Below are 23,184 nucleotides of genomic sequence, written 5' to 3'. Positions count from 1 at the left end.
CATCCTGCATACTGATTGTGCCATTATTATTATTATTATTTATTTATAAAGCGCACTTAATTCCAGAGTGCTATACAGGCGACAGGGGTAACAAACAAGAACATTACAAGATCAAAACACATTACATGAAGGCAGATGGCAGACTGATACATGGGGAAGAGGACCCTGCCCGCGAGGGCTTACAATCTATGCCATGTAAAGAGCTGGAAGTTGCTTTTTTATGTTTCCCAGACCGCTGGGAGGCTAAAGGTGATATAGGAAAAGACTATACAATGTAAAGTGGGTGAGTGAAATAGAAGAATAGATGGCGGGGGCTGCTCTTTCCATGTCTTTCCTATTTTCTATTCTGTTCCTGTGCTCTCACAGATCAAGAGGAGAATCAACAAGGAATTTAAGTAGGACAGGGCAAGGAGAGGGATGTCAGAGTTAAAGGGGGCATAGAGCACAGTTCTAAAGTAAAGGGAGATTAAGGCCGGAGAAACCAAACCTGCCTTCTGCGGAAATGAGGAAGTGCAATGATTGGAAAACCAGAATGTATGTGACGAAAAGATATGTTAATACTTCAGATCTTGTAATGGGGTGACGTGTGTAATTGTCTTTTTGAAAAATAAAGAAATTTGATAGAAAATAAAGACTCCTTGATTGGGGAACGAGTTTCAGTGCTGCAACTGAGCATGTGTGACCAGCAAGCTAAAACTGAGCTACAGGTCATAATTCAAGGTGATGAGCTATAAATAATGACATTTTAAGACAACAAATTTTGAGAGATTATGTGGGCAACTACGGAAAATATTTAATTGCTTTCAACAGAAATAAAGTTAAGTATTCTAATATCTCTAATAATCTCTTTAAGACAATATCATGCAGTATATGATTTAATAAACTGCAATAAAAGTTTAGTATATAGATTTATAAAATTCACAATTCACTGATCCTTTCTTTTTTGTACACTGATAAAGGGTAAACATAACCAGATTTTAATCCCTCAACCTCTGCCCCCTGACATCTGAGGGTCAAACAAGAGTATAGATCTTAAACTGTTCATACACTTGCATGGAACAATTGTTCATAAACCAGCCCTTAAGGATCCAAAGAAGAGTCAATTATTTCTTCAGTGTAGACTATGCACATAGTAAAAATTGTGGCTGTCAGTCAGCACTTTTCACCTCCATTTCATAACCTACCAGATAAATCTAGGTTATGAGATGATATATATATAATATATATATATATATATATATATATATATATATATATATACATATATACATATATATATATATGTTACAAAGTATATTATCATAACACCCATGATACTAAAAGCTAAAGTAATTCATATTATTTGGTAAATAATGAAAAGTATAATAAAAAAAAAAACATGTAAAATGGATTGTGGTGTAAGGCCCATAAATGTAGCCAGGTGGGGAAATAAAATAGGCTGATCATAGACTACCATTTTTATGTTGGGCTCCATTATCTGTTCTGTTCTGTACTGTTCTGTCTTTTCAAACATCTGTCACCTCTTACAGCTTTTACAGAAAAAAAGGGCCTTGGAAAAAAACAAGTAAATAAAAGAATCTATTGACACCATTCAGTCAAGATCTCAAAACTAGTTTCAGTGAGAAATAAGACCTCGCCATTTCCCCATGCTGTTGTCTTCACAGTGTAACATGAGTGTTTATACCTGAATTGGAGCACAACGTGTATTCAAATGCAAAACATACCATTCCAATTACAGTGAGAACTAAGGTGTAATCAGCCTTTTTATCCTCTTAAGTCATTCACAAAGGAAGAATGTACATAACACTGCTGGAGGTAAAAGTTCCTTCACATCAAGATAAATATTCTACTCAAGAGAGGAATGTGCAGCTCTTCTGTATGTTCATATACCATAAATATTATTAAAATTCTTACCATAGGTAGAAATAATAATAATAATAATAATAATAATAATAATAATAAGAAGAAGAAGAAGAAGAAGAAGAAGAAGAAATAGCCAGTTATAAGCCATACAATCCAACAAATATGCAAATGTGAATAGAAAATAGTAACTATTCAATTTTGGCAGCGTCATCACTGTCATTTTCCATAAGCAGAAGCAACCACAGTTGCTAACCACATGCATCTACTATGACATCAAGCTCTATTAAGTACAAGTTGGTAACTGTAGATGCAATAGGATCCATAGGCTACTGGTGGTTTTGCATCAATCACAAACACAAGAGAGATCCAGGGGACAAATGCTAAAATTCAATTCTAAGAATTTAAACGAAATGTTATATAAACTGTTATTGCACTCAACAGAAGAAAAATTTGATCCCTTTTCTTAAACGTTAAGATTTTGTTGGTCCTCCAAATGGTAAATTCCCACTATTGTAATCTGTATTAATCAATTTAGATAATGGAGGTTGATATAAGGGTATGTTTTATAGTCTCCAATGTCTTATATAGCAGAAGTGGTGTTCTTTAACCAAAATATTGAGGGCCAGCAAGTAACAAGCCCACAAATTGCTCATCATTAATCATTATGTATGAGAAAATCCAAAAGGTGTCAAATATTGTTATATATGAAGCACTCTAAATAATTGGCAGAGGCAACAAGATTGTTTCCATGGAAAATGACAGTGTATACCTGGAGCTGAGAGCAAGCAATGCTGACATTGACATAACACAATTTCAACAACTTCACATCACAACTCAAAGGAAATAATGAACAGCATAAAAGCAGTGAACAACAATAAAATTTAATAGACAGGTTGAACTATAAATGCAATTGACTGCTGCTCTTAGAGGCCACGTTGACATCCCTGCATACACATTTTTAGCATAAGCATATCTACACCATGTATCAGACCAATGCACACTGTTTAACACTTTTAAAGACACTGCTTTCCTATTATAACCATGTCAAAAGATCTGTGTTTTCCCTTTTGTTACAGCTATGACAAACCCTCCCTGCAGCTTCACCATTAACATGTCTGTTGCCTGTCAGACCACTCAAAGATAATGTCATTTATCTGAGGGTGGCACAAGACCAGTCATTAGCCTCAATAAAAGACCTCAAACAAAGGCCAGATAATGTTTTCCTTTTCAATGCTTGTATGCTGGCAGGTCACAGTTGTAATGGATGAATGACTAAAATTTAAGTCTAAACCTCCTCAATGGGGGGGATGGGGAGTGTGGAGACATAACATTTTTATTAGGATATTTGCCACTTACCAGACCACAAAGCTAAAAACATTAATTTTCCCATTGAATAATGGATTTGATGTATACCACATATATATACTGCTATTTGGAGAAGAATGAAATCACAAACAGATGAGACTATTCTGAAAAATCAATGAAATGGGATGTTGTCCAATTCCATGAAATTCACTCATTGATGTGGTACACACTTTGTAATAGTAAAACTGTATGCAACATCACAAAAGAACCAAGGATATAATAAAACCCTTGTGTGGTTCAAGACAGGGAGGTGGAAATTAAGAGCAGATGTGACTTTTTCTCATATTGCCTTTAGCAGAAGAATATCATTTGTTGTTACTAAAGCTAAATATATTGTTATACAAAAGTATATCTTTATACTGTGATATAGATTAAAATAAAATCATGTTATACCCAATGAAGTACATGCAATATATCACTTTAAAGTTGCAGTTGGGGTTATTTTCCCCATGTCTAGTCTATGACAGTTTATGATATTTTTTTAAGTATCTTCTCTTTACATTGTAATCCAAGTGTTAGCTGTTTAAAATAGCACAACCACTCTTTGTGGATATGGAACTCAGCCCAAGTGTTGAGTCAAGCTATTCCAGTAGCCAAAGGTTGAGTAAGGTATCTCAATGATTAGGTCACCAAACTACACTGTGCAAGTTAGTCCTGGGGGAGCTGTCAGTGGCAAACCTTCAGCAGGATTTGTTTTACATATCTTTATTTAGTTCTTTACTGCTACACAGCAAAGAACCCAACTTTTTCTTACAAATAAGGATATATATATATATATATATATATATATATATATATATATATATATATATATATATAGTCATTGGCTGACACTAATGTATTAGTTGAAATCAACAGTTTTGGTTGTGAACTGATTTGCCAGCACTCAGATGCTGCATTATTGAATAGTATGGTTAAGTAAAAACCCACTAAGATCTTGAACCAGGCTTATTGTCAGGCACCCATATTTAGCAGTGCATTTAATTGCTAAATCGCTTATGTAGATTTAAGAAGTGGCTGCTGTGAAGCCTCAATAGACTTTGTATTTCAATTAGAGTCAGTGACCTTTTTGACCCAGTGTTTTGGTCGGAGAAAAAAAAACCTGCATGTTATGTGGAAGGCATTGAAGCCTTAGTCACACCATAATCAAGGCCATCAATGCATTAATCGAGTTGGACGTGCAAGTATAAAGTGATTTCAGGGCTGGAACAATCTAATATTAAGTGTTCTGAAAACCTTACTTTAAAAAACAAATTTAAAAGCCTAAAAAGGCGTAATCTACGTTATATAATGAACAAAACAAAGATGAAATGAGAACATGGATATAAATATAATTCCAAATAGATTTTATCTCGACCAAGAACAAAGCAAATTGAATATGACTATTTAAGATGTTTCCAACTGAACTTCCTAACGTTACTCGTGATACACATTACTTTGGTCAAGTGGATATCTAGAATAACAGGAATATACTTTAGCTGTATTCTTAATTCTTAGGATACAAAGTCACATTCACCTGATACAATTATTGGTCTTACAAAAGATTTTCTAAGGATTTGAGTTACTTTTGAACCATGGGAATAAAAATGTTGCCCCAGTACATGCACCATTTGGTTTACTTACTTTACAGTTACGCATAAGCACAAGAACATTTCATATGTGCTCATTATCATTTGACCTAATGAAATAAAAAGGTACAACTATTTTTTTCCCATAATGGGAGCATATTAAAAGCTAAAGTGGAGCCTACTAATTCAGATGTCTCTTTCTCTACATATCAGAACCATTTGAGCAATCATAGAGCAGCTAAAAAACACTCCTGATGATAGACAATATAAAATGGTTTCATGTGATGTAAGCCTTGGACAACCAACCAATCAATTATCCCAGCCCCAATGAGAGTCTTCATTTGTCACTTAGTCTAGAGCCGCATGTGTAGCTTGTCTTTTTTATTGCCCACACATTTGAACATAATTCATTTAGCTTGAGAAGACTCCTTTTCTCCAATGATCAAGCCATTTTCAAGGTAGAACATCCATATTAATGTTTCTGATGACCTCTTTATAAAGATTTAGTATATTTTGGCTTACATACAATCTTATATCTGGGTCTATATAACATCTGCTACAGATGCCATAACAAAATAAAAGCAGATAAAAAGAAAAACCATCTCTCCCCATTTTAAGAGCAGTTGGTTGGATGATTCCTAATAATTCTATCGAGCCAAGGCAACAGCAATAAGATATCACAAGAATCTGACTGGTTTAAAAGGAAATATTTGCTTGAGGCAGGCCAGGAGGGGAAGGTGACAAAGAATACAACAATGTGATGTAAAACATGACTTTACTCTTTCAATGCCAAAGAAAGCTTCAGAGATTGCCTGGTAATTGAATTCACTGCAGAGTTAATAACCGGAGCCATAAAAAACAAAACAATGGATAAAATATAATTCTCACACACATTTTATCTCTGAAAGAGCACTGTGAAAGGAATTATTAAGAGAAGCAGAGAAACCACAGCATGCTAATCTTTGTTGCCATGACAGCAGCCTTTGAGATTCTGAAATGTACAGATTGCCAGCTAAACAAAATTGTTGATTGTGAACATTTGGCTGGAAGATTAAAAGGCTAAAGGGGATATAAAAGGGCGGTACCTCCCACATTCCAAGAAGCCACTAAATCCAATCGAAAAGACCTGACTCCTTAACCAGTGCTATTATAATCACTGGATTAGGGCAATTTATCTGGACTGTTAAGGCTGATTAAGAAACTGCACATTACAGATTATTGACAGGCAAAATACCTACAGTAAAAAAGCTCTAAAGCATAAACAAAGGCCTACAAATGTACGCAATGCATGTAAAATGAGATTATCATTCTGTTTCCTATTGTGGAACACACATTGGGTGCTTCTAAAAACATCAACAAAAAGATTTCTAATACGGTATACACGTCCGTGTACAAAAATAATAATAACCGGATAATACAAATGAATTCATGTCATTGCACACATTCACCTTTATTTTGCATTTTATATATATATTTATTTTGTCATAGGAGTTGTCATGCTAATTGACTCTAATTAAAATGTTTGTTGTTAAATGTACTTTTTATGTAAGAGTTAAAACAAATGGGTCGAACAATGAATACAGAATGCATAATCTTCACAGTACTTAATTCATGAAGGAAAAAAAGCGCACCACACACACCAAAGTTCACAGCCTGTAGAATGCATTTGACCCTTAATTATCAATCAACAAAAGCACTAGTTCCCCAGAGAAACCTTACGCCCTCTGGATAACTGCTAGTAAATAACCTGCCTCAATGAGCAGCAAGAATAGCCATTCTCTATAACCAGTCCTAACATTTGATTTGCTCATGTGCTTTCAAGCTACTTAGCATTCACACAGTTCAAGACAGACTGGTTGAAATCAAAGGAGTGCCTGAAACAGTGCTGTCTTGCATTTCTTGAAATAGCTCTCTTGTTACATACTTAAAAGAAGAAAAAAAAGACTATATATTTTTTTTCTCACTGCAATCCTATCTAGCACAGCTCTGCCAATGCAAGAGGATACATTAGACACCTCCCCCACCCAATGGGCAAACAGAGCAGATTATTGTAACCATGTCATCTCTCACTGGTTGTTTATACTCTAGCCTGTTGTGCAAATAGAGCTGGCTGCTACAGGCAATAAGAATTATGGGGGAGGGGTGGAATAGTAGCTACATTAACACCAGATAAACACAGGAAACAAAACAATGGAGAGAAAAAAAAAACTTGTTCTTCTAAATAAAAGCCAATGAATGCAAATAAGTTAGAGATGATTTGTAGACACAATGCAAAGGTGGCAACCTGTTTGCTAAACATTTAGATTTGCTCAGCGTTTAAAGAGACAGAAAAGTCATAAACATAAAAAAGTTTCTCGAAAATGTTTCTTTCTAAAGCACTTGTCTTGAAGAGTGGGAACACAAAGAAGTTAAGGTTGGAGTCTTTCAGCCACAAGGCACAAATGCATATTAAATATTACAAAGAAGAAAATCATAATATATTGCAGTCTAATATAGTCAATAGAGATTAGTAAGGGGAAATAAATGATTTTACTTTACCTTTTCGGTTTTTAACTTTTTATTTCTCCTGTGGTTTTCTTCGTCTTCCTCTTCTTTTTTGCCTAGTACAGAGTTCCCCATTATCCCTGAATCAACTGTACTCTTAGCCAACTCCCCTGCAAGGCTATTGCCACAATGAAAAGGGCTGCCATTCCCAGGGGCCTTTCCACCTCCAAAACCATACAAATGCACAACTGCTTGGTTATTCACTCCAGTGTTGGAATGCCCAAGGTCATACAATTTATTACTGCTGTCCTTTCTAGACTTTCCAGAATCCTTATCCCTTTTTGAGCCCCTGGTGCTTTGGCTTTTACTTCCAGTTCTCTCCTCTTTGACATTTTTCCCACAAGTAGTATTTGCAGTAAGGCTAACTCCATTAGTACTATGGCCCAGTGCTGCATTCATGCCAGCTGAAGATGCCACCTCCCCAAGGCGCCCTGCCTCCTGCTGTCTTTTGCCAGTGTTACTGCTAATCTCAGGCATCCCATACAAAGATGCAGAAGGCAATGACTTATTAACATCCTTAGAAGTTTTACTCCTTTTCACTTTTGATTTGCTAGTCTCTTTGTGGCTGTTCCCTTGGGAGCTGGATGATTGCTGAACTGAAGCAAATTTGAGGCTGTCAGCTAATGTAGAGGAGGTAGAGTTAACTGATCCACTTGATGCCAAGCAATGTCCACTGTCCTTGGAAGCACAGCCACTATTTGTTGAATTGCTCATCTCAAATTTCTGTCTGTCCTTCTCCAAATCTGCATCCAAATCAATAATTAAATTTCCCACACCAATTTCCCAGTCATCACCACTGTCATAGGCATCAACTGCAGTTGGATCCACACCTTTTACTACAGTAGAAGTGCTCACTGACATCCTGAAGATGAGACAGGTGGTATTACATTCCCATAAACTTGATTTTGGAGAAAAGTGGACATTCGTCTATTTGTTTGTGATGTTGTCCAAATTTCTTACTTAATTATAAAAAAATTAAGAAATCCAAGTTATTCCAAGCAAAAAAGTTAAGTCTTTTGTCCAATGTATTCCATTAACTGTCCAAATATGACACGGGTTGATTTACAGCTCCTGTGGGGTAGTAAACACAGTCAGGGTTACACAAACACACAAATGAACCTAAATATCTGATGTATTATACAACATGACACATCAATATCTTTTTAAAAGTCACTATTTACACTTTAATTTTGTAACAAAATGCATTGTCTCAAACAAATAATAGTGACCTTTTAACAAATGTATCAGTTTTCTGCTTTGAAAATGACATGGTGAGGGATACCAGGGGTGAAAAAGCAAACTGCAATGTAATGAAGCAGCAAAGAATGGTTAGGTGTGCTGCATATAGTATTTCTGACTGCACAGGAAACAGATTAAGACATACACTTTAAGTGTTCTGCACCAAGGTGGCCACGGTGACTGCCAGTGAGGTTGTGTTTAATGACAAAGATGAGTAAATATTATATTTTACAAGGATAAACATCATGCTCAATACTGGTGTTTACAATAAGAAGAAACAAATAACTTACCTTTTGTCATTTTATTTAGTTAATAAGGCCACCAAGATAGAATCCTACAACCCATGGAAATCAAACCCCGGTTGATTCCTCATTTTACTTAAGCACCATGAGTTCTCAAGGAGAAAACAAGTCATATATCCCGAGCAGAGGGTTACCATGTAATTCACAATATTCCTTGTTAGCATAAACATGAGAATCTTTCCACTTTATTCCTTTTTCTCTCTCTCTCTCTCTGCAGTCTTCCTTCCTTTCAGTTTTACATCTGGGATTCACACTGAAGAGAAAAGCACAAGGAGGAATTGTTTCACAATTTCATCCATGAAAGAGAAAAAAAATCCCAAAAATGGATAGAGGGAAAAAAAGTTGTAGGGTTTATTTCATTGACACCACATGAATCACGTCTTTCCTTTAAACATAGATTTCACAGCCATCCTGATCAGTTAAGTAATGATCCCTATGAACAAACCTACAGGCGTCCGGTTGTAACAAGACAGAATGTGCTAACATCCAGATAAATTAGTGAAAGGGAGAGAGAGAGAGAGGGAGAGGGAGAGGGGGGGTGAAGAAAGAGAGAGAGGGAGAGAAAAAAAGAGGGACTGAAACTCTGGTCTGGATTCAGCTCTGTGCTTTCTCAGGAAGTGGCATTTCCCACACCCTCCCCCAACCACTAGTTTTTCTGACAAATCTGCTTTCTTGAAAAACACATGAAGAGAAGGGGAGGGGGTGGGGGCTGCTGCTTGGAACAGTGATGGATCTGTGATCTGATAAACCTATTATCAAAACATTTTTAAGTGTGATGCTCAATCTTCAGAGGGATGTGAACCTTATCCTCTGCACACTGTAATTTGTTTGTGCTGCTTCAGCAAGTCATTGTGGCATTTAACTGTTTATGGTCAATCTGGAGAGGCCAATGGCTATGCTCCTACCTCTGTGACTTTACAGCTGGCTGATTCTATGTGTACATCAGGATCCGATGCTGGTAACAGGAGCGTTTCATGTATTTTAGATTAATCTGTTTCTTCATTCGGTGCCAGTGAAGTGATCTTTGTGCATGCTTAGTATTTTTAATTAGCTGACATTCCCAGTTAAAACGCTGTAATGAATTGTTGATAGATTGAAAGTCTAGAGTGGTTTGTTAGAAGAGGCGAGAGCGAGAGCGAGAGAGAGAGAGAGAGAGAGGGAGGGAGGGGGAAGGGCAGTTAGCAACAAGCAGCCATCTGAAAGCAGCTATTTTGTTGCAGCTCAAGCTTTTACATCACGTGAGGATCAAGAGCTCAATTGCTTGTCGTGACGTGAAAACACAAAATGGGTGACAGGCAATATCAGGAAAATGCTCATCTCGGTTTTAACACAAGCAAACCTCTTTAGGTTTCTACTGCTCTCCCTTCCTCCCCTGCCACAACTATTACTCATGAATGCGAAACAGTTCTCTCTGCAGCTGTACATCTGTGTCTCAGGGGGAAAAAAAACAGACAACGTGCTATGCCTGCATGGAAAGGTTTTTTTATTCCTTTTAATGGGAGCTTACATGTGTCTGGGAGAGAGATATATACATATTAATGGATTCATTATCTGTCATTTATAAGCCTCCAATCTATTCGGCAGCACTGTACACAGAATGCACTTACAGTATATTAGTGCCGTCCTGTGGGGCTCAATATTGTAAGTTAAACATTTAGTACAAGTATTAAGCAAATGAAAGATCCAAATGCCAAATGTCATCTTTATAAAAAAAAACACCAGTCATTAAAATGTTAACTGCACATAACCCCTCTATAGCTAAAGTGCAAATCTTGTAAAAGTATCACGCACCTCTTAATTTGTAGATGTTCTTGTAATGGAGATATTGGTAATAAAGTAGTGAACTGGAGGAGGTGGTGGGGAGGAGGGGGTTCCTAAATAAGCTGTTGACAATGGTTTAGAACAGGGAAAATAGGTTGCATTTAACGGTCTAGTTTAGGGTTAATGTCCTTTTAATGCAACCAAGCTTTATGGGTTATAATATATGAGAGGTGGAAGGAAAAGTTTAATTCTTGCTGTCAGTGCATGGAACAGAGAGATACAGTAAAATCCACTCAAGGTTTTCTGTCTTATGGATAAAATAATATTCTGTTTAGGTCTATATTAGTAGCGTGGAGTTAGTTTCCAGGGTAATATGTCGAGTGTAGATGTATGAGAAACTGCACACTCGCCCTTTCATTCCTCTGATCTTGGACAAACAGCTTCCCAGTTATTTTACTGGACAAGTTAACAGTTCAGTATGACACAGCGTTTCACACATGTGTACTTACGATCTGAATAGGATCAAGATGACCTTTGCTTCTAATTGCATCAATGTTTTATGGTGCTGCCGCTGAGAGATTATTATACACCTATATTGTGCCCATGATCCCTCCTGTGTGTACATTACAGATTGCTACTTCTTCTTAATGATCACTAGGCGAGCAGCAGAACTGGGGAAATTCACAACTGGGAAAGAGAGAAGAAGAGAATTGAGCAGTGTCTCTACCTGAAAGGACTTTTCTTTGTTCCTAATGCCCTTTCTTGTATCACCAATCAGAGGTGAGCATTTGTGGAACTCAGCCTGCTGATTGGCTGTGCTTTTCTTTAGCCACAGTGGGGGAGGCAAACAAGAGCATAGTGCTGTGTATACACTTCTAACAAACACTCATGTAAGAGGAGAAGCCAGTTACACGGCAGGCTGCAGAAAAAATTACCCTAGCAATAAACACATGTTCCTAACTGAATTATGAGCAGTGTGAAATGCAAACCTGCTCAGCACAAAGAGACTGTCTGTCACAATACAGCTCTGAGCAGTGCTTTAGCTGGGGAAAGTGAATATGCCAAAAACACATATGTAATTGCTAGGTACAGTTGCCAGTCAAACAAAACAAGTAGCTCAAGTCTATTTAAAAGGGTGAATTCACTATAGATATGGATGTAAATGTCTGTGAAACCTCTATATTATTAAGGAATTCACAAAATATAGAAAATTAATATATTTATCACTGCTCTGTATATGGCAATTACAAGGGCTCTTCAGCTATACTGTAATAACAGAGCAGATGGACTTGAAGCATGAGGGTTCAATCTCTTTCTCCATGTTCACTTTAATTCCCTTAAAAAAAATAAAAAATAAAAATAAATCTCAAGTGAGGCATAAAAGCTTAGCAGTTACCCTCACATAAAGTAAGCGTTACAAATAATTCAATGGTAGCACAGTTATACCGACTGTATATTCAGATTAATCCCAGGATCATATTCTCTTTACATGAGTCCCTTTTTGATATGTGTTACTTCACACAAGACCACACCAACTAATCAGTTGCCTTCTAAAGAATGTCTATTGTTTTTACTTAGATCCTGATCTTAGGGACACTAAAACACATGCCGGCATGGCAGAAAAATGTCAGCTCTCAAAATACACTGAACTACAGCCCTCCCAGTAGTTGACCATTTCAACCCATTCATACCCCTCAGGTTACTTTGACAGTGTCTAACACTGGATACCCTACATTTTATGCGCCTAAAATAAACTATTTTAATACCCCATGTGAGTTTATCCCCTACCCTGCGCTCTTCCCACCCCTCCACTCAATATGGTGCACAGCAGTACACTGTATCATCAGGAAAATTGGTAGTTTTTTCCTCCCTCTACATCTCCTCTACATTGTGATAATTGTGTACCCCCCATTTACCCCACCCACCCAAACAAAATGGCAAGACCCCTGCAAAAGAAATGTGTCCCTAGTGGCCAGTGCACAAAAAATATCTATAAAACACACTCCGTTCTTTTTCCCCCTAATTCTCTTGATTGATTAATTGAATCTCCTAAATGATTGAAAAGAATGATGGCCACCTATCAAATTAGAACCTATTACACAGAACGATTATCGGCTGTATTCGGTTCATCCAAGACTTTGCCAGAGCCTCCCCCATACTCTGAAACTCGCTACCCTGACATATCCAGCTGTCATCCACCATGAAGTCCTTCAAAGATAACCTGAAAACCCATCTCTTCATGTACCATGTTTCTGCTGTCTTTTCGAGGGGGGGGGGGGGGGGGGGTATGGTGGAATTATTAAGGTCTGGTATGGCAGTGTTATCCAGTCACAGTATGTCAGTATTGTTTAGGTCTGGTATGGCATTGTTATCCAGTCATAGTATGTTGGTATTGTTTAGGTCTAGTATGGAATTTTAGATTTTTTTTAAGGTTATTTTAAAAATATGTTTTAAAGCTTTTTTTTCTATGCATTTTTTATTGCATATCTAATTCCTTTAGGGGACTTATATATGCAATGCTTTGATTGCATATACTGAAGAATGGTTAGCCTGAGAGCAGACTCTATCTACAGATCGAAGATCCGACAGGAAGGAGGTACGAAAAATGGCAGTAAGTCAGTGACAGGTTCTTGTCCTGTCACTGACTACCTTAAAGACCACGGCTGTCTATCATTATGCCTGAGCCTCGACAGTAATGTGTGCAGGACCAATTACATTGAAATGATCCTGCACAAATTAAAACCCCTTCAAAGTCAGGAACGTTTATATAAGTTCCTGCTGCATGTGGTATGTGCAGCAGAAATGTATATAGCTGTATGGATGATTTGAAGGCGTTAACGAGTTTGACCAAAATTTGTGAAGCTTGAAAAATGAATTTCTGGCTGACTTGCTCATCTCTAATAGGACTAATTACCTTACCAGGAGATCTCCCAACCAGTAATATAACATCATTGAAGGTATTTAGAAATGTATTACTTTTACATGAACCAAAAAAGAAATAATGTTCAAAAAAGAACACCTCTTAAAACAGTGGCTCACACAAAACTGCAAACCAATAACTACTACAGCCAGTCCCTAACTGGTCTAAAAATGGTAGAAGCAATAACTTCTTGAACTTTTGCATCTTGTAGAACATATTAAGGTGCTTTCTATGTAAATAAACTTTTCATATGGCACAACATGACTAACCTAAGGAAGTACTAAGGACCTACTCTTCCTCATCCAATTGACCAGAAAAGATAGACAGCGCAACACGCAACATATGTTTTGCATAAATCAATTTGCAATTTGCAACAACGGCTGTGATTTATACAAAACATTCGTATTTGAATGAATGGAATCCTGGCCGGAGCATATACACATAGTATACGCTCTGGCTGGGATTCCATCCGGCCACACGAAAAACTGACATGTCAGTTTTCTGTTGCCGCTATTCATTGAATAGCGGCCGCACCGACCACACACTCCATTGTGTGCAACAATTCAACAGAAGTGAAGATTGTCCAGTCAATACTGCAGTATCAGCCAGGATGATCTTCTCTGTCACCGGCCTTCTGTGACCATGGCTGGTCTCATACCACGTGTGAAGATGACCTAAAGGTGTGGGATATGTAGTACCTTTGGCAGAGGCTAAGAGACATATTATTGGCCCGATCCTACACTGTAAGCAAGCACTGATGGAAATATAAAAATGAGTAATTACATGTTATTATTTAAACATATTTTTTGTGATTTGAGGAGGGACTTACATGCTTCACCATCCATTGAAGAACTATAGACTTTATAGATAATTTAGGTTATGCCAATAATAATACTAATGGCTCACTCAAGTATAGGTCAGATAACTAGAGGATTGCAAAATCAGCAAAGCCAACTAAATAAGGGCCCTAATACATGGAGCGACATATACATATGCATGCTTAGCAGCGTGTGTATGCATTTTCAATGGAGGGGGGAGGGGCAAGCCACTGCCAGAAAAGTCTATCTCCCTGGGAATCAGACCTCAGGAGCCACTACAAACAGTAGATGGTTAAGGCCCTATTATACGGCGTGATTATCTGCCAAATCAGGATGATTCAGGCAGATTTTCCTCATGTAATAAAGACAACAGTAAGCCAGAGAGCCAATCATTGGCTGATTGTTGCCTTTCAGCAGGTTTAAAAATCATCGACCGCTGGCCTTCCATCACTATATGTAATATGATGAGCAGCCAATAGCTGATGGCTGTGTAAAGAAAATAATAAAGTGTACAGTATAGTTGCCTGTTTCCATGCTCCCCTAATGTTCTGCTTCCTGTTCCCTGATTTTCCTGCTCACAGCTGCCACTAACATTTCTGTCCCTCCTTCAAACCTCTTCACGCTCCCTGACGTTCTGCTAGCTTCGACCTGCTCCTGGCACTGTCTAAAGTGACAGGCCGATCAGCCAATCATCGGCACAGCGCCACAGCACTGTCCTGGTAATTGGCTGAACGTCTGTGACTTCACACAGTGCCATGAGCGGCCCGACTGTAGCAGAATGTCAGGGAGCGTGAAGAGGTATGTAGGAGTTAATTTTTTTATGAGGCCTGCACGGACATCGCTAGTGTATGGGCAATGTATGGGCTCAGTAAGCGAGGGTCGATCTAGGAGATCTACACCAGAAAGTCATAAGGCCATGCAGGTGGGCCCTTACTCAGGACACCCCAAATCCAGGAATCAGTTTTACTGCTAGCCATATTGGCTGGCAATTTTTTGAGGAAGAGTAGTTGTCTCTAAGACAGACCAAACAGTATTTTTTATGAAATGCAGGTGCTGCACCAGTATTAGTAAACTTGTTCCAATGGGCTTTCTCATAGAAGCCATATGTCATTTATAGCCAAGTTAAGAGGATTAAACAGACTAAAAAGATATTCCCATTAAAAATGTATAACACATAAGGGGACATTTATTATAGGGCTAAAATGCCTTTTTATGGAGCAGATGGGCCCAATGCACACACACACACAAATATATATATATATATATATATATATATATATATATATATATATATACAGTATATTTGCAAATGCTGAATTTGCTAATATTTTATTTGCATTAGGTCCATCTGCACCGCCTGCACCAGAGGGGCAGAGAGGGGGCAGAGTAAGAGGTGCAGCCACATGCAGAGGGGGCGGGGCCTCTGAGCGCACTGCCTTTAACATTTTTCTGCTAAAAAAGTTTAATTAAAACCTGCTCCAGCTCTGTGCATGGAGGGGCCCCGGTAAGCATGGGATTTATGTAGAGGCATTGCACCTCTACATAATATCTCAGAGTCTCAGTACTGTGGGAACATTTTTAAGCCTGCTGCAAAAACTGCCGGACTTAAATGCCAGCCATAGGGTTGCATTTATGTACACTACATAGTAGTAATTATGTACATAAAACTATGTTACATAAAACATACAATGAGTGAATCTATAGTCTGACTGTCCTTTATATTAACACAAGGCTAAGATGTGTCTACACTTCAGGATAGAGGGATCATCTCATCCACTTATGAGTGTTCTTAACAAGGATAATGTTTCAGTAGTTCACCTGTATGATAAAAGGTCAACGTTTATAAGCATCCCCTTGCAAATAATGATGGCCCTGTTATATGCATTTAAGTTTATAAAGAGACGGTTATCAAAGACAGGTAAGAATATTGGAAACAAATACATATAAGTCCAAATTACAAAGACATTTAGCCAAATAACCAATGCATTGTGCATCTATAACATTAAATGAAAATAGATGTTTGCACCTTCAGGCCATGTTTACACAATGTAAGTTTTGAATTAACCATGGCCATTGTTGCCAATTGGCAACAACGGCCGTGATTAACTCTAAACTTACGTGCAGTGCAGTTAGAGGGAATCCCAGCCGTAGTGTATACACATAGTGTACACTCCGGCCGGGATCCCTAGTGGCCGCATTAATAACTGACATTTTTCAGTTTTGTGCGGCCGCTATTTATTAAAAAGCGGCCGCACTAGCCTGACAAGTCAGACAATGGAGCATGGAGCTCCAGCCACACGCTCCATTGTTGGCTATGGTGAATTGTGATGCAGGCATGCACAGATGCACCCGCATCCCATTTCAGCACAAAGGAAGATCATCTTCAGTACCGGCCAGGATGATCTTCACAAACAGCGGCAGTTCTGTGACCCGGCCGGGTCACAGAACGCCCAGTGTTTTACGCAGCGGGGACATGGCCTCATAATGTTAGGAGAGTTTAGCATTGAAAAACAGCTAGTAAGCTCTGAGCTTCTGCTGATCATTGCCGCTATATTTAAAAATCATTGACCGCAGACCATGCATCGCTCTGTGTAATAGAAGGTGCCTGGTCAGCGTCTGATTTAGAAAGTATGTAGAAAATAAACTTTATTTGCTCTCCTGGTGTCCTGCTGCCTGTTCCCTTTCCACCACAGCCATCTGTGCAGGTAGGGGCCACTCAACCAATCACTGTTCAGTTACTGTCCAATCTTGGCCAGTGATTGGCCAAGTGAGTCACCTGTCTCTTTAGAGATGGCTTCAGACATGCCAGTGGTGACTGTGGTGAGCGGGAAACAGGTAGGAGAACACCAGGGAGCATGGAGAGGTAAATATATACTTTATTATTTTCTATAAACAAGGGATGCACACAGTAATCCAACTGCAAAATCATTGAGCTGTGTAATAGGCTAGATAAGCGAGCATTTAATAAGCAGATTGCTTACAGCGCCTATAATACTGCTCAATTATTGTGCAGCAAGTGCTGCACGGTCATCCCCACTGATGTATGTGCAACCCTTGTTTTAAAGGTGTAAAATAATAAGAACATAAACCTTCCCCCAGTGTCCTTCAGCCTTGTCTGTGAGATTCCCCGGTCACCACACTTACACTTCTTGCCTTGTCTCTGAAGTGACATGCCACTTAGCGGCCAGTCACATCTACTGTGCATAGGGGCTCCTGAGTGCTGATTCCTGGAGAGATATTTCACTGCCACTGGCAGTGGCTTGTCCCTCTCCCGCCATTAAATAAGCTCATATATATGAGATGGTTAGTCATACGACCAAAAATGGCATTTGACTGTTTTTAATCTAATACATAAGCACACTTTTAGGCTATGTGCACACTGCATATGAATATACAAAGAAGGGGTCCATGGAGCCTCAGTTGCGAGTCTCCAGGGAGGGAGACACCAGGGTGGTGGAAGCCCATTGCCAAGGTGTCCCTCGTAGTGGGGAGAGCACCAAACCACCCTGATACGTAGTCCCTCAGGTCCTCACTCTGTTGCGAGCCTGGGGACCTAAATAGGGAAACACCAGGGTGGCCCCTGTAAGTCAAAGTCCAACTCTGTGGCGAGTATAACGACATAAGACAAGGGTTATCAAGGCTAGGCATCCATCCACAGACTGCAGTTTTCGGGTATTTGCCCCTCATCAGTGTGGAGTAGGATTCTGGCTACCGGGGGCAATGAAAAATAGACCAACATAACACAACAATCACTGAACTCAGGGAGAACAGCGAAAAAATCCAATGAAGTACTCATTTACGAGTCTCTACTGATTGCCCTCTACAAAATTTGAATATGCAAAGAAGGGGTCCGTGGAGCCTCAGTTGCGAGTCTTAAAACAGGGGAATAGCAAGATATCCCTCTCTCCAGAGAAGGAAGCCCGCCAAATGGTGCCTCCTAGTGGGGAGAGCACCAAACTACCCTGATACGTAGTCCCTCAGGTCCTCACTCTGTTGCAAACTTTGGGACCTAAATAGGGAAACACCAGCGAAAAATCCAATGAAGTACTCATTTACGAGTCTCCACTGATTGCCCCACGGAACGGCCGGTCTCTGCAAAGAATATTCTGGCCGGTACTTAAGTACGGACCAGATGATCTTTCCGGTCGCAGAGTTCTGATGGGGACGGATCAGCGTGCGCCCGCATCAGAACTTCCCACAGCACACAATGAAGCAATCGGCTGGAGCCGCTCGCTTCATTGTGTGAACTGACATGGGTTTCTATGGCCGCAATTCACTGAATTGCGGCTGCAGAAAACTGACATGTCAGTTCTTTGCGGCGCTGCATGGGATTCTGGCCGGAGCGTATACTACGTGTATATGCTCCGGCCAGGATACCATAGAAGATCAGGCTGTGTTTCGCACTGTACAAAGTACGGCCGCTGTTGCCGATGGCAACAACGGCTGTGCTTTTACATAATGTGAACATAGCCTTAGGCCGGATTCGCATACTGTATGACACCGGCCGTTCTTAGACCCAGTGTAAGTGAACTTAATTTATTTTGAATTGGGATGCGAGCGCATCCGTGTGTGCCTGCATTCCAATTTACCATAGCAGACAATGAAAAGTGTGGCTGGAGCCGCATTTTCCATTGTGTGAACTGACAGTTCTATGTGGCCGCTATTCAATATACTATGGGGGACATTTATCTAGCTAAAAATGCGTATGGCCAGATGGGAATAAATTTTTTAGCAAATGGCCGTTTTGCGAATAAATATTTGCATCTGCCCATTTTCCACCCGGTAAGCCAGGGGGGTGGGTAAGGGGAGTGGAGGGGGCGGAACAGGGGGCTTGGACCCAGGGTCCGCTTAATTCATCATTTTTCTCGCAGAAAAATGATCAGGAAACCTACGCCAGCTCTGATCTGACGTAGGTTTCCTGCCACACACACTGGTGCGCAAGGGATTTATGTAGTGCCTCTACATAAATCTGTAGGATTTACTGTCTTAGCTATGGGGACATTTTTAAGTCTGGCGCAGAAAACGCCGGATTTGATAAATGTTCCCCTATGTGTATACAATCCGGCTGGGATTATTGCAAAAACTGACCTGATTAATTATAAAAATATATTGTGTGAACATAGCCTTAAGGCCCTATTACACGGAACGGTTATTGGTTGTATTCGTCTGATATCGGCTGTTATGGCCGACAATCGTCCTGTGTAAAAGAACACAATGATCAGCCAACTTGAACAATGTCGCGAGGTCATTGTAGTCGTTTGTCTTTCAACATGTTGAAAGACGATGAACTGGTATAGCTGCAATGTGCTGCTGACGCTCTGCAGGGGCGGCAGCAGCAGTCCGCTGCTATATGCTATGGGCTGCCTGGACGATGTAGCGATCCAGCCCAACTCCCCCCCAGTCCAACTCCCCCCACCTCTCACCTGCTCACTACCGCCACATGCGATAACTGGGGTAGCGATCAGGGAATGAGGAGCAAACAAGCGCTCACATTGCTCTTTGCTCCTCACAGTCGTCCCCTGTAATAGGGGCTTTAGTGTTTTACTGGTACTTTTGTAAATGATTTATCACATATCATGCACGTTTTATGTGTTACAGTCATAGATGCAAACAACATTTTCTATGCAAAATCAAATGATCAGTCAGTTGAAGGTATTCCCTTACACTTACAGCTTACAAAAGATCTCATTGAGAAAATCGAAACGTTGCAATCTTGATGGTTGAATAAAACATGGTTGAATTTTTTTTTAACTTTAATTGGAGTGCCGTTTTTCACTTTAATTGGAGTGCCGTCTCTTTACACTTAAAACAATTATATAGCAAAAAAAGAAAAAAAAAACTTTAAAGGGGTTTTATAAGAAGGGAGTTTTTTTTTTTTTTATATAAATACACCTTTGGGTGTAGTAAAAAGAAACAACAAAAACAAAAAAATCATACTCATTTGCCCAGATCCCCCACCACTGTCTTTTTGGCAGTGCCCGGTCCCTGCTGCTGCCAGCTTTTTCCAGTCTGTGACTTTTGTTCATGCAGAAACTGCTAACTGCCCAATTACTGCATGAACATAAACTTTAAACAGAGAGTATCAGAGGGCAAAATAGACCAGATGCTGTCAGAACAGCTGGGGCAGGGGATCAGTGCAGGTGAGTATAATACTACAACCCCCCCCCCATAGCCCCTAAAGATATTTATAAAAGAAACTCTTGCTTGAAAATCATTTTAAATTTAAGAAAAATGTCTGCCTCCCATGACTGCTACTTTATCATATTAATGTAATATTTCTGCATAATAGAAGGAACTCTTTTTAAAGGATTTTTATTTACAAGCTTTGAATGTTGGGTCCTTTTAAGAGCCTTGTGATTTAATACCACAGTGATCAGCCACTAGAATCTACTCTGCTTCTGATAAGTAGCAGAAATACTGTTTTTCACACAAATGACCTGTCAGCTATATTTATGACAACCAGGAAAATGGGAATGCCATGTATTGGTTTCCACTGATCTCTTTGTCTATTTAAATATAGGGAGGCATGTTCACAGTTTTGTGCATTTAAATTTTAGATATTCATCTAAAAGAATTTCTTTGATATTTTTTCTATGCATTTGCTCAGTGTCTAAAGATTTGCTGTTGTTATTCACAGTATTATTATGTAAATGCCTGTATTAAAAATAATACATATTCTTTGTTATCGGATACATTTGTAAACAATGTCTCGATTTCGTTAGAGAAAATCTAAAAAGGTTACTTAAATAAATACATCAATAGAACATGAATGCATGACATATTTTTTCATTTGCCTAGATCAAAAGCACATTGAAATTCACTATATTACAGAGACCAGTTTCCACTGGCAACCAAAATGTTTGACTAAAACAGCATACTAATTAGGCATGCTATTCAGATTCATTATAGAAGACATTTCATTGCTTAAGGATTCCTAATGTTAATACAAAGCAGAAACAAGAGCACCTTTCTATTTTTCTACTGAAGACTCAGTGTAACATAGATGTATTTTAAATTACACTTGTGTATTCACTGATACAAGCTTTTTCCTGTTTATAGGACAGACATCAGTAAATTGACTGAAGTGTGTAGGAATGTTTGTGTAGAGACGTAGAGGGTGCTAGATGGTACTTGCAAGGGCAGGTGTTTTAATACCCTTGACAGCAAAATTGTCCATCATTTCATCTATCACTTGATGGAGTCAGGACCCAGTGGATCACCGAGATTTAAAGAGAAGTTTAAGATCAATATAATTCTCTAGTTTAGGGTCTGAAATTAGGCATCTGGTCAGTGGTCTACATTAACGTACCCGTCTGGTGTAAAGTCTGATTTAAAGATTGTAAAGATTTCATTTTAAAGTCTCTTCTCCTGTCTGACTTTAAGGAGAATTATCAGCAGGTTAGATGCTAAGAGCCCTCTAATGTGCATGTGGCACAGAGGAGGAAGGTATGTCTCTTGCCTTCCTCCTCACTGCTGTTCCCGTACAGTTAGTAGTTGAATCCAAGGTCTGGGGCACTGCCCCACCCCCATGATGCCAAGCTGGCCTGCTCCTTCTAATAATAACTAATGGAGCAGGCAGGACGCCTTGGCGCGATGGGGGCGGGGCAGTGCTCCTAATGGTGTGGATTGGGCTGGGCTGTGGATTCAACTACTAACTGCACGGAAACATTGCTGAGCCATATGTCTCTTACCTTCCTCCTCTGCTCCCCATATGCATTCATTTAACCTGTTGATAGTTCCCTTGTAACTTTAGAGTCTGGTCTGGTGTCTGGTCTACAGTCTAAACCTGTGCATTTGACAGCTAGTGAAACGGTAAGAAAATCTTAAAGATGTGTGCTTATCTCTCCAAGCTCCCCCGTGTCCTCCGGCCTTGTCTCTGCGATCTCTACTCACTGTAGCCACTGTTGACACATCCGTCCATGCAGTGACAGCTTGCTAGCCTATTACTCGTTAAGACGGGACCAGTGTTTGACTAACCAGCCTCTGCAGAGATGGGAAATTAAGTGTCTGTTGCAAGAAGGACAGAGAGAATAGAGAGGTAAGTATATATCTTTATTGTCTTCTATAAATGCCGGGACACCTTAGCAAGTATTGACAATTTCTGTGCAGCCCTTGCTGCACAATAATCAAGCTCTCTAATAGGCTCTATTACATATTGGCACTCACTTACACAGCATATCAGGCTGTGTAATGTGGCCCTTAAAGAAGAAAAGGAAAGAGAATACCAATAATCAGAGTACATATGAACTGTGAAACACTGAATTCATAGAAGATCTTTCCTAATATGTCTGTTTTACTAAATGCAGTACTTTTATTAGACAGTGTATACACAAGACTAAGTGAAACCTACTGCTACATTGCTGTTTAAAAAAGTATATATCCTTAGATAAAATACGGGTCCCCTGAACTAGTAAAAAAAGATGTCTGACCCCACTGATTTAGAAGAGAATATTTGATTCTTAAATTTATATAGGGGCCTCTTGAACCTTTTATTTTATACTGCTGGCACAGAAAAGTGTTTTTTACTATATAAATGACAAGGACGAGGTTTAGCTTCTGAATAGCCCTATGGTATACTCAGGTAATATGTCACCTACATTTTTCTTTTTTGCAAATCAGTCTAGCATGTTCTTTTTTTCTGACCTGTTTCTATTTTTCTGATTTTTATTCTTATTTTTATTTATTTATTTATTTTGTACACTATTATTGGAGTTGCCATTTAGTCAAAGATATTTTAACAGCATTTAGAGAGATACTCTACAGCAAGCCCTATGGACCATAGGACACAACAGACAGGACCTGTC

General features: G+C 39.1%; 1 protein-coding gene across 6 annotated transcripts in view; it reads right to left on the bottom strand.

The window, feature by feature from the left end:
* The window catches only part of ZNF608 (zinc finger protein 608), a 70,016-nt gene extending 58,777 nt beyond the window's left edge, over positions 1 to 11,239 (bottom strand). For 3 of the 6 annotated variants that reach the window (XM_069962634.1, XM_069962639.1, XM_069962638.1), the window contains exons 1-2: positions 8,870 to 9,433; positions 7,335 to 8,411 (exon numbers count right to left, since the gene is read on the bottom strand). In XM_069962634.1, the coding sequence (XP_069818735.1) occupies positions 7,335 to 8,201 (867 nt within the window). In that variant the 5' untranslated portion in view covers positions 8,202 to 8,411; positions 8,870 to 9,433. Of the gene's footprint in view, positions 1 to 7,334; positions 8,412 to 8,869; positions 9,434 to 9,786; positions 9,842 to 11,151 lie in introns of those variants that run through there. The other 3 variants (XM_069962635.1, XM_069962636.1, XM_069962637.1) reach the window with 3 other exon arrangements.
* Positions 11,240 to 23,184: the final 11,945 nt, after the last annotated feature.

The sequence above is a fragment of the Dendropsophus ebraccatus genome, chromosome 3 (genome assembly GCF_027789765.1).
Source record: "Dendropsophus ebraccatus isolate aDenEbr1 chromosome 3, aDenEbr1.pat, whole genome shotgun sequence".
NCBI classification, from domain to species: domain Eukaryota; kingdom Metazoa; phylum Chordata; class Amphibia; order Anura; family Hylidae; genus Dendropsophus; species Dendropsophus ebraccatus.
The sequence above is the reverse complement of the archived record's forward strand: the minus strand, read 5'-3'. Positions and strand labels throughout refer to the sequence as shown.